Source organism: Oryzias latipes, chromosome 14 (assembly GCF_002234675.1).
Source record: "Oryzias latipes chromosome 14, ASM223467v1".
Classification (NCBI taxonomy): domain Eukaryota; kingdom Metazoa; phylum Chordata; class Actinopteri; order Beloniformes; family Adrianichthyidae; genus Oryzias; species Oryzias latipes.
The window spans coordinates 17,543,075-17,560,098 of NC_019872.2; the positions used below are offsets into that span (position 1 = coordinate 17,543,075).

Sequence of the window (17,024 nt, forward strand, 5' to 3'; positions counted from 1 at the left end):
TCAGAGATAAATACCTGGTACTGAACAGTGCAGGTGAAGTTTTCCAGATTCCTTGTTTTTCTTGCAAGAAAATCTAGTGTAAATTAATTATGTGAACAAACAAACAAGTAAACAAGAATTTAAGTTAAAACCATTCACATTTTAGTTTCATAAAGTTCAGTCCACTGTTGTTTTTCCACATCAAAATAACCCAAAGGGAACATTATTAGAACATTCTACCTCACTGTATGGTCGCATGTCTTTGCTAAATTCAAAGTGTTTCCACATATTGGACTGGAATAATAGACTGATCATTTTTTGCTTAAATCACGTGTTGTCCGCTGTGATGCACTTGGTCATTTTTACGTTGTAGTAAAATAAATCTACCATGCCTCAATCTAAATGTTTTTTTCAAAATCAATGTAATCGATTTATTTCATTTTGAAACAATTTTATAAATGTTTAAGTTGATTTAATGAAAATCTTGTATACGGTATCTTGAACATCTTTATTATAAATTGATTAATCAATTAAGTCATTACCGGTAAATCAATTAATTAGGTATTGTATGTTCATTTTTTTTAAAAGATCCTCAGAAAAAAATGTGTGACTTCTGACTTACTTACAGAATTCCTCTTGAGTATTTCTAGCTTCAGAATCATAAATTGTCTTTCAGCGTTACTATTGGACAGCCAGTGAGGGATGGCAACCAATATTCAGCTGTAGAGGAGTTTGCCGTATGTCTGAAAGCGATGACAAATGTGCAACAAAAAATTTTGCAAAGGCCCTTAGACAATTTATCAGTGGACAACAAGCTAGGAATCAAAATGTGTTGTTTCTTCATTATAAAACTGAAAAGCCTTTAGTGTTTTAAAGAAGAAAATTACAATTTCTGTTGTTAGTAAGGCATAACATTTTAACATTTAACATAACATTTCAATTTTTTAACCTCCAAAGCAGTGTTTGATCAGTTTTTACTCTTGCTGCCTCTTCGTTTGTTGTGTCTTTAAATGGATTACTGTTTGTTTGCCAGGGTTAACCTGCAGTGTATGTGTGTGTGTTACAGCTGTGTGCAGCGGGGAAATCACAGACTCGGCTGGTGTGGTGTTGTCTCCTAATTGGCCCGAGGCCTATGACAAGGGGCAGGACTGCATCTGGGGTGTCCATGTGGAAGAGGACAAAAGGATCATGCTTGACATCCAAGTGTAAGAGACCACAGTCATGCGTAAAAGGAGAAATCACAGAGGGAATTCGGGGAGTAGGTCAGATTGACCTACTGCTATCGAACATAGACATAAACACACATGCTTTTTTTTTTCTTTGTCTGATGTGATAGTACCAAGTTTATCTGCATGTGGGAAAGGGTTCTTTTAATTTTGTTTTTCTTTTCCATCTGTTACATTAAGAATTCCCTGCTGCTTTCAGATCGCTCTCTGACCAGATTAGCCAGTAAGCCTCCCTGCTCTCACTTCCCATGTCTGCCTCAGAGTTGGCTTTGAAATGAATATGCTCTGGCAGTGAACTACTCTGAGCCACTTATCCAACTGTAACTCAGCACACATGCATAGATGTCAAATTAGTCACATGCAGACACTGTTTTACCTTCACTCATCACTGAATAAATTTCCCTCCTGCTTTCTCCTTCCAGTATCTCCATCAATTATTGCCCTCAAATTAAGAGAAAACGATCGCGCCACCTTTACTTCTTTATGGTAAATGGAGCATTCCTCTGAAACCAAAATGACTCAAATGCGTACATGTGGATCTCCATCACTGTCTTGTTATCTTATATAGATTTATCTGTTTACCTCGGCTGAGTGATTCCTGCAATATTACCATGCACATCCATACCAAAGTGAGCACAAAAAACAATACAGCATAAGTGATTTGTGTTGTTGCCTGAGGCACTTGCAGGGAAGAGGGCAACAAGAGGTTAAAATTAATCCAGTGGGAAAACCGCCTGAGGTTTTAACAAACAGTCACTGAAATGTCTCAAACCGTGACTGTTGAAAGTGTCAGGGCGGTCATTTGTGCATGCAAGTTCGATATTTACCGTGTCCGTAATTCTTTCTGGACAGTCTGATGGAATTAAAATCTAATTATGACACCAGGTCTAGATGCACTGCAGACAGATTCCAATCCTCCATAGTAATAAACCACCTACAAAACAAATCAAATCATTATCGCCATCATTACCATGCGTCTCTTGTGGACCCAAGCATGTGGAGGCAGACGTGATGAATCACAGCTGATTTGAATCACTTCATTAGTCCAAAGATTCACGTGTCAAATACACTTCAATACCCACCATAATATATGAGCGCATCAGAGTTCATGAAGCCCAACATGCAGCTCTGATTTAGTGCCAACAATGCATTGAGTGCAACCTCTGCATTTCAGCACTGAAGTAAACAAGCCACTTTGGGGAAAAGACTGCAGTGAGCTGCTATTCAAGACCGAATCATCAGATTGTGACTGATACAATGTGGGTTTGCTGTCAGGAAAAGATGCTTTTAATTGGAAAGTAACACAGTATTAGTCATAACTGAGCTCAAGACTGACACCCTCCATCACTCTGAGGGGAGATTTTGAGCAACCATCATTTGGACATTGAGAATAAATCAGAGAAGTCTGTTTAGTTTTGCTATTTATTTATTTATGGACTAGTTTAAGAACTACAAAAAAAAAAGATGTTGTTGTTTTTTGATTAAAAAAAACATGGAAACACAGTGGATCCTAAACTTCCTCTCTAATTGTTAACTGTATTTTAGGTCTCTCCGCAGTATTTTGATTTAATTTGATTACTTTTCACAGTTGAAAGAAAAGAGAAAAAAACCTTAGACAAAATAAAACTGCATACAGTGCAGGGAGAGGCAAAAACTTATAGGGCTTTCTTAAAGCCCCCACCTAATACATTTGCACAAAGACTAGAATAACTCAGAAGTATAAAAAATACAGAATATAGTGAAATGATAATAAATTAAAAGTTCATTCCAAAGTTCATCACCATGAATAATACATTTTTACATGGACCAAATACTTGTGGATTAGACCTGAAGAGGCAGGGGTTATGTGTTTTTTTAGGCATTTTTTTTACAGAGATTATAGTATAATAATAAGTGATTATAGTATAAATCGCCGCAGCCAAAAGATGCATAACAAGGATGAAAAAATTATGTGTAATACACTTTTGGGGGAAATTTATTAAACGAAAAACAGGAATAAGAACAGACATTTCGGGTACGGTTCCGGGTTACAGCAGCAGGACGCGTGGCGTGCCTCTCTGCGATTACAACTATCTTCAAATTACTTAAAAAGTTGATTTTTCTCCAAAAAAGAGAGCTGACCATGCCCCCGAAGAAACCCCAGGAATATGAAGAACTCAAAAAGTTTTGGCATGTGCCTTATTGATACCTTATGATTCTTAATTCTGTCTGATAAAACCTAGGAACCGGATATTGATAAATCATGTAATAAAATGGTTATAGTATAACGGGGTGGAATTATATAAGTTCGCTTCCTTCCACTCCCTTTCAAGCAATATTTATTAATTATGTCTAATTATCCTAAGTTTGATTAGTTACTGTATGAATGTATAACTGATGTTTATATTGCTTGTGTATAACTTCTATTTGATTGCTTGAAATAAACCATTTCAAATCAAATCAAATCAAAAACATTTCAACTTGAAAGACAAATCATTAGATAACACTTTTAGACTGAATATTCTCACGCTTTACTAACGTAACACATTGACGCATATCTAGCTTCATGAAACATTGGAGGAATCTGTGACTTTATACATTTAATGAAGTAATAACATAATGCATATGAAAATCTCATGAAGATTATTTATAAATCCATGAAACTTGGATTATTTATAAAAACATAAATGTAATTACGTTTTTTTGGTTTTTTTTTTCAAACGTAAAATTGTTCAAACACAATGCACTGTGGTCTATATTCACCAATCTAGTGAGCATCAGGGCATACCGGTACTAGTTTTTTTAGAGACTTCAAGAAAATTTCCAAGGCGCTGGATTTTGGAATTGTACATTTGAACACCCAGAAAAATGTGAATGCCCATAGTGCACTAAGAAGTGAGTTGAGACAACTAAAGTGTGGGTAGTTTCGGAACATATTCAGTTTTTTTATACAATTGAAAGCACATTTATCCTTTTTCCCATTCCTGCTTTGTCCTTTGCGGGGTCACAGGGGTTGCTGGATCCTATTCTATCCTAGATATTGTAAGGCAGAGGCAGAATATACTCTGGATAGGTTAAGAGTTCATTGCAGGACCACACACACTCCTAAGGCACAATTCAGAAATGACAATAAACATTAAGAAACATATTTTGGACCGTGGGAGGAGGCTGGATTCCCTGGAGCAAGCTCCCAAATTTATGGAGAGAACATGCAAACTCCACACAGCTCAACCCAGGTGGGATTTGAACCAGCGCCTTCTTGCTGAGTGTTTTCAGTGCTTACTACCACACCACCGTGCACCTCCTATAAACCATCTTTTTTCCCTAGACGTTATATCTCAGGGTTACAGGCACTGAGCCATGATTCGTCGCCAAAAAAGACCAAAAGGAATAATAGCATCGGCAGATACGAACTAAAAAACAAAACCCACACAGTTAAATACCCCAGAGAGCTTTATGTGACCCATCATGCTTCTCTTTACATGAAGATTAAGACTCAGTGATTACTGTCTGATGCTGAACCAGCATACCTAAGGTAGAAAAGATCAGAGGGGATTTTCCATGCAGAAGTAAACAAGTTTGATTAGAGGTAGCCCATTTTAAGTCGGAGAGCTCTTTTTAAATTCTGCCAGCCTTAAGTTTGTTTTAATCCGGGCCACATGAGGCTGCTCGCAGTAAATTAATATTACTGTGTCCGTCTTTAGTTGATCTCCAAGTTGGTCGGGCATGGCTGTCACGGCAGCTGGAACAGCCTGGTGATCCATGCGAAGCCTACTATTACCTCTGTGTCCGGTCCGTTTAACTTGAAAATAGCATTCCTTGAGGTTTGGTCAACATGTAATTTGTGTCAAAGTGTGTTTCTGCGCTAAAGGCTCTTGTGGATAAGAGCTGTCTCGTTATAGGGGTGGGCACACACTTCCTCACATTAATGAGAATGTTTTCTGTGTTATCATTCATCACTGTGCCTGTGTTGGCAATTACAGAGGAGCAGTGTGCATAATTAGGACTGATTAATTAATTTAGGCCAAACAGGAGGGCTGGCTCTTTAGTAATTAGCATGGAGCATGACTAGAGCAAGAGCCAGAAACAAGAGTTTACAGCTGATATCGCCACCTGTGGAGCATGCTCAGGTGGAGCCTCCCATATGGATTTATATTCAGCATTTGTGGTATTTGTTTTATGCCATAATTAAAATAAAGCAGTGCAGTTTCTACACAGCATGCTTTTGCAGTCAGGACTGAACACTTTTTAGGTTGGGTGTATAGAGTCCTCTGGTGGAAACATGTAACATTGCATCCTAAAGTGAAGCATGTTTTCCTCTTACAGAAAGATTAAACCCTTTGATGTCTATTGATGCAAATACGGATCAAACCACTATGACTCCAAAGTTACCTTAATTTAACATCTATTGATTGAACGGAAACGGAACGGAACGGAGTGTTTTTACTTTTCATTTTTTTATAGCTGGAAATAATTTCAGCCATTAAGAGTTAAAAAGGTATCCATATAAGCAAGACACTATCAGAATGTTGTGCTTTAGTTATGGACAATTAACTCTTGTGTCTTTAAAAAAAACAGTGACAGAAGAAGACAAGTGCCTTCAAGCTGTTAAAATAAAATAACTCATTAAATCCCTTATTTGTTTGCAGTAGAGGCAAAGTAATCAAACATTTTCCTAAAGTTCTTGTTTGAAGAGACCCAGAAGCGTTTGAATTAAACATTGTTTTGTTTTTTTGGTATTTGACAGTTTATTGTTTTGTTTTATGCATTTTGCATCCTTTTCATGTCTTTTGCAATGAATCTGGATTTTTATTAAGAATTACTGATGTTTTTTCCTCATGAAACCATGTTAGTATTCTGATTAACATTAATTACAGTCTAAAATGGAAATTTAGTTGAAGTTGCAGTTGTTACAGCTCAGAGTGTTCAAGTTCTTCTTTTTTAAACGTTTATGTGCAGCCAGAGAAACCAGATTGATTGACATTTGGGTGCTGTGATTGAAGGATTCCTACAGAGGAGGAAGCTGTGCAGTCTGATGTAACCTACCATCTACGGAGGTGTAAAAGTGTACCTAAAGTCAGTGTGTCTCAGTCTGTGTTATAAGGAACAGCTCAAGCTGACAGCAGATTGATTGACTATGTTAGAAAAATTTTGCCCATAGAAATCTTTGTCAGCTGTGCTAAAAATGGGAAAAAACTGTCTGCATTTTTGTGTTGTGATTGACAAAATGAAGTGACAGGGAGTAATCACATTTATAATTGACAGCTGACAGACACAAATGCTTATTTTTAATTTAGTTGACCTCCTGGAAAGTGTTAAATGCGGTGCAGCGGAAAGGTCTTGGAATGTTTCGATATTGGAAAGTGAAGAAAGCAGCTGGCTGTGCTGTTCCTTTGTGGATCTCACCGATAAATGTAGAGGTTTTCTTGTGACATAATGAGATCCTCCTGGCCAGTTTTGCAGTTCTACACCTGCATTTCATGGAGACTTCTATGCTCAGAGGAAACAAAATTGAGCAAAAAAAAAAAAAAAGATCGAAGAAGTCATTGCAGCTTCTCATTCACTAAAGCTGGTAATTGTTTGCTGGCTGAATATTTTCCTCTTTACTGTGGTTTAAAAGAGGTACAGCCATTTTTTGTTACTTCAGCTCACAACTGCTGTTTCTTGGAGATTGTAAAAGGAACAATTTAGCCCTGTGTGGGTCCTAAAACCCTGCAGTAAATGTTTTCCAAATTTGTCCCAGAGAATACAGTATTTTTCCCATAATTTCTTGTGAAAGATTTACATCCTTTGATGGTCAGTCTAAATCCATATACATCTTTTTTTACCCTAAAACCATGAATCTTTCTGTTTTTACAACAAGGCTGTTCATTTTAAATTATGTTTGTCACAGCAATATGTTTGAAAGTGTCTCAGAACAAATGTGTTTGTCACTGATGGAGTGATAAAATGGCTTGAGTGGTCAGCTGGCCTAATTCCTCTTTGTCTGGTCTTCTTTCAGAGGTTTTTTTTGGCACAAATGAATTTGCCAGAGTTGGCATGCTACATGTGGTGCAGCAATTTGTCAACACTAAACCCCCACACAAGTATGGATCTGAAAAGGCTGAAAACGCTGCACACATGCTGCATGTCTTATAAGGGTGGATATACAGGCAATCACTGGAAAGCTGACCCAAACTATCATGCAGCATGGACTGCCAGCTCACATGCACTGAGCTTTTTCCAGGTTATTTTTTTTGGTCTCATTTTATAAACTGCAACAAAAAAAGCTGAACTTTGCTAAACAAAATTAAAAAAACATCATCCTTTAAACGTATTTAAGAAAATACATGTTTTTTTTTTTTACTGAATAAAGCTGTTAAAGTGTGTAATGCTTAAGAGGATTTTCTCTTTGCTCAATAATGCGCTTGACTTTTGTTACTTTGAAATACAACTGGCTTTTATTTTGTTTGTTCTGTTCTTCATCAAAAGCCTTAATATTTTTTCAAACAAACCTTTAAGATGAAGCTGCGCACTCATTCCAGTTTCTTTGTTGTATCTCTGCTAAACGCAAAATTCAAATTATTGTTTGCTATAATGACTTGACATTTTCAACTGTCGCTGTTTCACAGTTTTTGCTGGGAAACCAATAGTTTTTTCAACCTTAACGATTAACAACATTTTCCTCAATAAAACACCTATTCTTCCAAAACCCATTTTTTCACCTTTTTCACTGTAAATTGTTTTTATTGATTAACCCCCTTGAAGCCTGCTGATATAAATATCTATCAAACCACTTCTGCTTCAAACTTACCTTAATTTAAGTTTGTTCTTGAGAGCAAAAACATATTTTTTGGTTCACTTAATAGAAACTTTATCTTCTTAAACAAGTAAAAAAAACTAAAATACACAAGGATTGTTTTCTTGTTATAATTGAAAAATCTACCAGTTGAACAAGAAAAAATCTTCTTGGTAAGATTTCTTTAATTTAGATATGATATGCTGCCCTTTAAAGACAAAATTAAATCTTGAATTAGCCATATATTTGGTATTGAAAATGTTATGTTTTAAAATAGGCATGCATTGCTCAAAAATGTTCTTTAAAGTGGATTTGTTTATTTGCTTTTTCCCCAAATACATCTTTTTAGGCTCTAGACCATCCACCTGTCCTTATTTATAGACCATAATCATTATAAATACTAGAATTATGCATTTAAAATAGAGTTGTCTTGAAGTGTAATTGTAAATTTGTCAAGTATTTTAGATAAAACTTTTCAGTTTTCACTAAATCAAGCAAATCTGTTTGAAAGGACACCACTCACCCTCCTCAAACCATCAGCTTTAAAATATTATGTGATGTTAACAAACAACATGTTTCTTCAAAGGTATTGATTATGGTTTCAAAATCTGAAGACTAAACAATATTTTCAATATATTATATATTTATTGTCTTAATGAAAGCATCATTCTGAAAAGTTGTTAGGAAGTTAGGTTTGTCTTATCAAGTATAAAAAGATATTTAAAATAGAAAATACATAAAAAGTACTTGAGATTTTTTGTCATTGCAGTGAATGAGACAAAAAAAATGATCAGCTGTACGCCGGTCTACCTAATTGTTTCTAAAAAAACATGAACATTGTAACAGAACTTATTGTCAGCAATAGAGAAAACTAATTGTAAGGGTTGTGCAACACTCATCGTGATTTTAGATGACCTCATGTCATATTGAGTTTTACCTCTGTTGTTAATAAAGCAGTATTATGTGCTGATGTCAATATGCAGAATTCTTCATTGGCAGATAATTCTCGAGACAGATTGATGACCTCTACTGAATAACCATTAGTGGTCCAGCCATATTATTTGCTTTCATGTTCAGTTTTATTCGTCCATAAGCAGATGCATTCATATGGAATTTTTTTCAATTTCCAGACCTTTCCTTTTTTATATTTTAAATTGTGCCCTTAGCTTTTTTTAGAAGAATATCTTATCTTATCAAAAAAGGATCTTTCCAAGAAGTTCATTTTTATGTTTGCACAGTTACATCTAGCACACCAATGGGGGAAAAATGGCAGGCTGTTTGCCGACAGATTGTGATCACACCTATAGAGAGAAGATGGAATTTTCTTCATGCATTGTAAATTTAAATTTGCATTTCTACACGTGGACAAAAAAAAGAAGGTGTTACATAGCTTTACCACTCTTTTTCACTCTCTTTCCAACACACGAGAAGAATGGTGGTGTGTTTCTTATTTGATGGATGCTAACAAAGATCCAGTGCAGTCCTACAGTCAATCAGCTCAGCTATTTTAACATTCACCCTCAGTCATGAAAAGAGCACATGCTTTCTCCTTTTATCAGTACAGTCCCTATTATTTTCTCCCAAATCGCTGTCCCGTGTGTGTAATTAAATGTCAAGTTTTACTGATACTCTATAAAGAGAGCAAGGACATATAAGTTAAAGGTTAATGTATTCTCAGGTTACTCTGTGACAGCAGAGATTGTATCACTGTGAGGCATTAGTACCTTACATGCAAACATCAGAGTCTATTGACTAACATTTATATGTTTAGATTACTTAATTAGGCTTTTAGGGATTTTATATTTAATTTGTTGCATTGTGGCATGTGGATAAAAAATATAAACATTTTGGATCACACGCACATGCTAATACATATTCATGAGCACGGTCAGGGTTAGGAGGCACATAAATTATTTCACATCAATCCCATAGAAAGAGATTGAGAATAACTACATCTTCAGCTTTAGCATTCGTCAACTGACCACACTGCAGTTACCAACACAGGTAAAAGACAGATGGAAAAACATCAGATAGAACCAAGAAATTTCTGACGTTTCATATATTTCATTTCATCACAGACTCAATTTGGGTAAGAACGACCAGCTGACCTTCTTTGATGGCGATGATCTGACAGCCAACATCCTGGGCCAGTACAGTGGCACGCGGCCACACTTTAAGATATACACTTCCATGGCGGATGTCACTATTCAGTTTCAGTCAGACCCGGCCACCAACATCTACGGCTACAACAATGGCTTTGTTGTTCACTTCTTTGGTAAGACTTTAGCAAGTTACTTTTATATCATCATAATTCTAGCTTAAATACAAGTTCACTCCAATGAAACGAGTGTTTTTGGTGTTTTTTGCATGTTCTTGTAACTTTTTTCTCACCAGGGAGGACATGTATAAAGAAAATTACGCTTAAAATTGAACTTTTGAGTATTTCTTTATTCAAATCATAGTGAAACAGGAGCAGCTTATAGGAAAAGAAAAAAGCTTATAGGAAAATTAGGCCTTGGGTCCAAAACGATATGGGTAAAAATCCTTTCTCGCTGGCTTGTAGCCGGGTGTGGAATTCGAGCCATCCAGTGGGCCACTTTTGGTAAGCAGAACTTGCGGTGTGGGATGAACCACTCATCAGACCCCAGAAATGGTGTTGGTTGATACAGACCACAGAACGGTGGCCATGGAAGTCGGAATCCGCTAAGGAATGTATAACAGTTCACCTGCCAAATCAACTACCCTAGAAAATGGATGGTGCAGGAGTCTCGGGCCCACACCTGGCTGTTACCAGCAAGAGTATCCTAGGGTGCGAGCCCAGGTGGGGCTACTACGGGTACAGATCTTGGTGGTAGAAAAAGCTTGTAAGTGTGGTGTAGAACCTACAACGGCATCCACAAACTCCCTGCTCCACTCCATTCTGATGCATCCACTTGTAGACAAATAGATTAATGTACGTCTTTGTTTTCCTCGGCCGAGTTGACATCTGGCTCAAAGCTGTACAGCTGGATAGCGCCGATATTGGTTGGCATTTCTGTTTCACCGCTAAAGTTGGGTTGGGGGTGTGTAAGCTTGTAAGCGTGTAAACAGATGCATGTAAACAGATGGATGATGGGAAGTGGGGGCAGGCTTACTCCATGCCAACAGTTCCACCCACAAGTCAGAAGCGAATTTCTAATGAACATCTGCTACTCTGCAGAAACTACGTCCTATAAAATGACTTTTTTTTGGGCATAAAATGTCCTAATTATAATGAAAAGACCACTGGGATCGCTTTTGATAATAGATCAATAAATGATTGGAGTGGGACATCAATGTACAGTTTCCCCTTACAAGTAATAGTCAAGTAAAAAAAAAGAAAGCCATAATCAACTTGAGAATGGAGTCTATCCATCCTGCTTCTGTCATCTGTCTAACTTATCCTCTGTGCACAAGATTTGCTTACAAACACCAAACACATTAATGGGTTACAGATCAGCTTCAGCGACTTTTGTCCATTGTTTTTTGCTTTCGGCCATATATGCTGCAGATGCAGATTCACAGGCTGACTGGTGCCAGAGCACACGCTGGGTTCCTCCCAGCACACATCACAAGCCTCTATTTACATTTTCCTCTCCAGCCGTGACTGTTTACAGAACAAAGAACACTCAATTCTGCAGTTGTGCTCATCCCCTGCAGAGTTGTTACATATTAATATCTCCTTGAGAGTCCTCAATCTATAAAAATGTACATTCGCAATAGGAAAAATATTTGCAGAGCCACTGAATTTTATCACTACAATCATAGTTCTGTCATTTCAAAATCCAATTTTTTTTCTTATCTGCTGTTTCGTACCAATGCAACTTTTATGTCCCCAACAGAGGTGCCAAGGAATGACACATGTCCAGAACTGCCAGAGATCCCCAATGGCTGGAAGAGTACATCCCACCCAGACCTAATCCACGGCACTGTTGTCACCTACCAGTGTTACCCTGGCTTCACATTGACAGGCTCTGAGATCCTCATGTGCCAGTGGGATCTCACCTGGAGTGGGGATGTGCCAAGATGTGAAGAAGGTGGGAAGGACAAAACATTTAGTTCATGCACAGAGCAAGAGGGAAGGCATGACCGAAAAGCTTTTGGTTTCATGTGAATTGGCTTAATTTTTCAGCCACCACAGTATTAATAGTCTGCATAAAGAATTTAAAGGGTTTCTAGTCAGTTTTCATCCCTTCTAATCCTATCATAATAGAATTTAGGAACTGAATAACATAAACCAGGATAAAAATGTTAAAGTAAAAAGGGTTGACTCAGTGTTTTTCGCATATTACAGTCAAATCTTGTACTCAGGTGGGAAATTGGAAGTCAATAACTCAACAAACCACTACCAGCTGGGGTTCTAAATAAAAACATGAGGTGCAGAATTAAACAGTACATTACAGTGTAATTTTTTTTACGAGTGTCATTTTTTATCATCAAATCTTCCCTAAATTACTCTACATTCATGAAACTCAACAGGTGGTTTGCAATTAAAACACGTGTTAAAAATGCACTAGGATTAAACCATTAAATAATTCTCTAGCATTCTTTATGAGTTTCTAATAAAAAATTTTTTTAGAATATGCAAGTTTGTGGGGAAATGGACCTATAAAATTTTAAGGAAATATACATGTTTTATTTTTGTCTTTATTTTGTTTAGTTTACATCATTTTAAAAATGCTCAGACTAAAAGTTTTTTCTACTTTCTCCTTTTTACCAACCTATTTAAGAGAGAAAAAAATAGTGCAGCTTCTTCAAAATAATAGAAAAAATCAAGAATTCAAGGCTTTGCTCATTTACGTAAAAAAAAAAGCTTTCTTTTTTTTTCAATTATATAAATAGAAGTATTGGATTCAAGCATAAATGTCCTCTTTTTGACTGCTTAAAGTTAATTATGTGAGTCTACAGACTTTCTATTCCAGGATGGCTTCTTACGCACAGACTTTTCACTGGCCACTCAATAAATGGGTCTTTTAAATGATTCCAACCTGATCTAAAACCTGATCTAAAAATCCTCCCATAAATACCTCTCTTAGTAATCCAACATGTTTTTTTTTATGAATGTTAATTTAAATTGGGTCATTTTACTTAGGTTTAATGAAGTCAGACTTATTTAACATTGATTAGGAGAACTATATTAAGATATTTTCTTAAATTCTTATGAAAATATTTAGGAATTAAAAGGAAACTTGGTTTGTATTAATCTGGGAAAACCTTATAATTTTTGTAATTATCTGGGGAAACCTTCTAATTTTTTTTGAATTCCTGCTGTGTTTTTTTAAAGAAAACATGTCGCTGTGCATTTTTTATGCCGGAATGTTAGAAGTAAGAATTGTTTTTTTGTGACAGTCTATTTTAGGGCAATAACTCATCTATTTTATTTGTCACACCAGTTTTGACATGTAAGGATCCTGGAAATGTGGAGCACAGTCGTAAAGTGATCATGGGAAGCCGCTTTGCTGTTGGCTCAACCCTACAGTTCATCTGCAACAAAGGCTACGTCCTATCTGGCTCCAGTCTTCTCACATGCTACAACAGAGATTCAGCCGTCCCCAAATGGAGTGACAAGCTGCCCAAGTGTGTCCGTAAGTGCTCATAATTTTCTGTCTTAGAAAAATAGCGCTTTTAAAAGGAAAAACCATTTGACATTTGTTTGTCTTTATTAGCGGAGAAGTACGAGCCCTGCAGGAATCCTGGAGCTGCGTCTACAAGTGTGCAAAACCCTGAAAAGGCCTTTTACCAAGCAGGAGAGACTCTGACCTACTCCTGCCCTGCTGGCTTTGAGCTGCAGGGAGGGGGCATCATCTACTGCGTCCCTGGACACCCCTCACAGTGGAATAACACACCTCCCTCCTGCAAAGGTGAGATGACAAGCTTTCCAACCTTAAAAAGAAAAAAATCGTAAAAATATGACAGCCTAAAAACATGTTTTACAAAAAAAGCCCCATGCTTTGTGATAAACAGATTTTTTTTTTAAATAAATAGCTGCTCTGTCTTTTCAGCATCTTCAGCACAATACATGAATGAGCGCAGACTTGATAGTGAGTCCTGTTTCAAAACATCCCAAAGTCTATTAAATGGATTTTTCTCAGGACTTTTACAGAAATAATCTTGTTTTCCTTTCTCTTAGCTGTTAATATGGATTACGCTACGGAGGGAACCAATATCACCCATGCGGTTTTAATTCCAACTGCAATCATCCTGGTGATTGTTATTGGAATTTATATCTACTTTGCAAAGTAAGTAAAAACTTTTAAATGTAAATGTGGTTGGAGTCAAAAGAGGATTTAAGAGATGATCTGTGTGTTTGTATTTCAGGCTCCAAGGAAAGTCTTTGAGAATGCAAACATCCACCCCACCATATGACAACATGACAGAGGAGTCAGCTTTTGACAACCCTATATATGAGAGCGGAGTAAGTACTGATGTCATGAGCATGCAGGACGTGGACTCGCAGAACACCAGCGTGCTGTCCTGATCATCTCCCACCTGGCTGTCATCCTGTCGTCTTCTCATGATTCACCAGCAGAGGGCACACTCCACTTCACCAGCTCATCCTTCTCTCCCCACCTTGTTTATCATCAGATAGTGCTGCGGGGCTGAACTGATGATAACGGAGCACATCATGTTCTGATTGAAATGACATTTTGCTTTGCCCTATCATGATGTCAGAGGTCGTTAGCATCATGTTTGACTTCCATTGTTACCCTTCTCATGTTAACATGCTGTATTCTATCTGTTTGTCATTACAGTACACATTTCAATACACATTTTTGTTTCACTAAGGAAGGTTTTGCAGTATTACCAGTAAACCTTATTTATAGAAATAATCATTTCAACAGCTCATGTAGAACTTACATTTTAAGAGTTTGCTCATACTTTGCTGCAGATTCTGTTGAGAATATGTATATTAATTTGTTATTATTAATTGTTTTTCTGCTTCATCAGCACTGGCAAACCCGTTGTAGATATTAAAGCAGTATTTTCTCAATGGTGCCACTGCAGTACAAATATAAGGTGAGATTTTTCTTTGATACTTTCAGCATCATCAAACTTTGTGTTTTTGCTTGTTATAACAACCTTTTTGTCTATATTATCAGTTTTTGCATTTTAGCAGACTAAGATATTGCCTACATGGATTTGATTTGATTACCATTTTTGGACATCAAGATTAATCAAATCTCCCAAAACGAGATGATGGTGTGATGGTGTGGTGACAGAAACCCCTCTGGGTTTTTTACATGGTCACACACCAATAGTTTTACAGAAAAAAAATATTTTGTGCAACATGTTCCCTAAAGAAAATATATGATACTAAACAAGGACAATGACATTACATCTTTTTTCCTTAAAAATGGGAATATGTTCATGCATATCTTCTTACACTGCCAATTCTACTGAGCTGATTTAGCTCATTGCATAATATATATGAAATAAAAAACATTTTAGTTTTAACTTGCAATGACTTTCCCAAAGGTTTTATAGATTTATGTTCCATTTTTGTGTGTTTTAGTTTTTTTTTATTTTATTCCCATTGGTGTTGGTGTTTCCTTTTTTCCATTTTTTCTTTGTTTAGAAACATCTGAGACGTAAAATGCATTTCACAACAAGGAGTGCATGCTGCATGTTAAATCTAAAAGCATTGTTTGTTAGTTTTTATTTTTTGCCAAACTGTATGATCTGCTTAAATTGCTAGTCGGTTTTTAACTGATCTTATGTTTCACCTTTGCAGGAGAAATGAAAAAGATTACGAGGTGTCCATTTAAAAGACCTTAAAAACAAGAATTGCTCAAGCTTTGCCTTTTGGAATCCTCTCTGCACTTCTCACCTTTTTCCATCTCCTATTGTTGGTTAATTTTAATTTTCTCCTCCGTTTGTATTTGTGTAAATATATCTTTATTTCCACGGTCAAATCTGTGAATCTGTGCATCACCGTGGTGATATTTTTATAAAGTCATATGCTGATGACTATTGGTGATTGTGTGTTTTTGAATACATCTTGATGGCTAAAACCAGGAAGATGTTAAAACTGAGGGAAGGGAATTGAAGGAAATGCTGTTTTGATTTTGATTTTTTTTAGATCAACCTCCCATCATCCTTTGGAGAAATTCGCTCATGTTTATTTGTTTTCTCTGCGTGCGTATGGGACTGCTATTTGTAAATAAACTGCCTGTCCAATATGAGTGCCTCACGACTGACTATAAACGGAGAAATCACGCGTGAACATGTTTCTAACTTATTGCTTTATCATTTTTAGATTTAGGCTTACTGTACCAGTGTTCTGCTCCCTCTATCATGTTTTGTCTTTTTGAGGTCCTGTACCCCAGAAATGTTTCCCCACCAGCTGATGTGTGGATCCAAATACATATAGGATTTTTTTGGTATACATATTTCTTATTTTGTTTAGGACAAATTAATTATAAATATCCTGTTACTCTAAAAAGCCTGCTTCAAAGTATAATTTATACCTTCATTTGTTCCAGATTGTAGTTGTGCATCATTAGCAGATCCAGGAATAAGACCTGAGTTCCTCAAGGATCAGCAGTGACAGGATTTAATATACTGATGTGGGTTATCGAATCAAGCATCAGCACAACTATGTTACAGGACTATTTTAATCATGCAGTGTGTAAAATAAATACATACAAAACCGACAAGATGTATTATTTATTGGGTTTTGTGATCATGGTGGGGTTTGTTGAATTCCACTGCTTCGTCAGGCACACCTTGTTGCTCCCAACTCCAATAAAATAAAAAGAAAAAAATATTGTCATGGATTTATTAAGGAAAAGGTAGTATTGATTTCAGTAAACACATGAAAAATCCAGCTTCTTCGAAAAATTAAATGTGCATACAAACCTGACAGATATCCATTTAAGAAACAACTGTTTCCCTTTTGGGGTTGTTGAAGCTAATCAGCTGCTGTTGGGCAAAGGTCACTGGTCGGTTTCAGGGCCGCACACTCCCTCCTAGGGGCATTTCAGAACTACAAATTAAACCATTAAGGACATTTTTGGATCGTGGGAGGAAGATGGAGCACCTGG

At 36.6% G+C, this 17,024-nt stretch overlaps 1 protein-coding gene across 1 annotated transcript in view; it reads left to right on the forward strand.

Moving 5' to 3' along the window:
• sez6 (seizure related 6 homolog) overlaps positions 1-16,634 on the forward strand; it is a 105,609-nt gene extending 88,975 nt beyond the window's left edge. The window contains exons 9-18 of the mRNA XM_004076560.4: positions 1,046-1,184; positions 10,041-10,237; positions 11,823-12,017; positions 13,374-13,565; positions 13,647-13,841; positions 13,983-14,021; positions 14,111-14,219; positions 14,299-14,395; positions 14,929-14,997; positions 15,713-16,634. Coding sequence (XP_004076608.1) covers positions 1,046-1,184; positions 10,041-10,237; positions 11,823-12,017; positions 13,374-13,565; positions 13,647-13,841; positions 13,983-14,021; positions 14,111-14,219; positions 14,299-14,395; positions 14,929-14,955 — 1,190 coding nt within the window. The 3' untranslated portion in view covers positions 14,956-14,997; positions 15,713-16,634. The remainder of the gene's footprint in view (positions 1-1,045; positions 1,185-10,040; positions 10,238-11,822; positions 12,018-13,373; positions 13,566-13,646; positions 13,842-13,982; positions 14,022-14,110; positions 14,220-14,298; positions 14,396-14,928; positions 14,998-15,712) is intronic.
• The last annotated feature ends 390 nt before the right edge of the window (positions 16,635-17,024 follow it).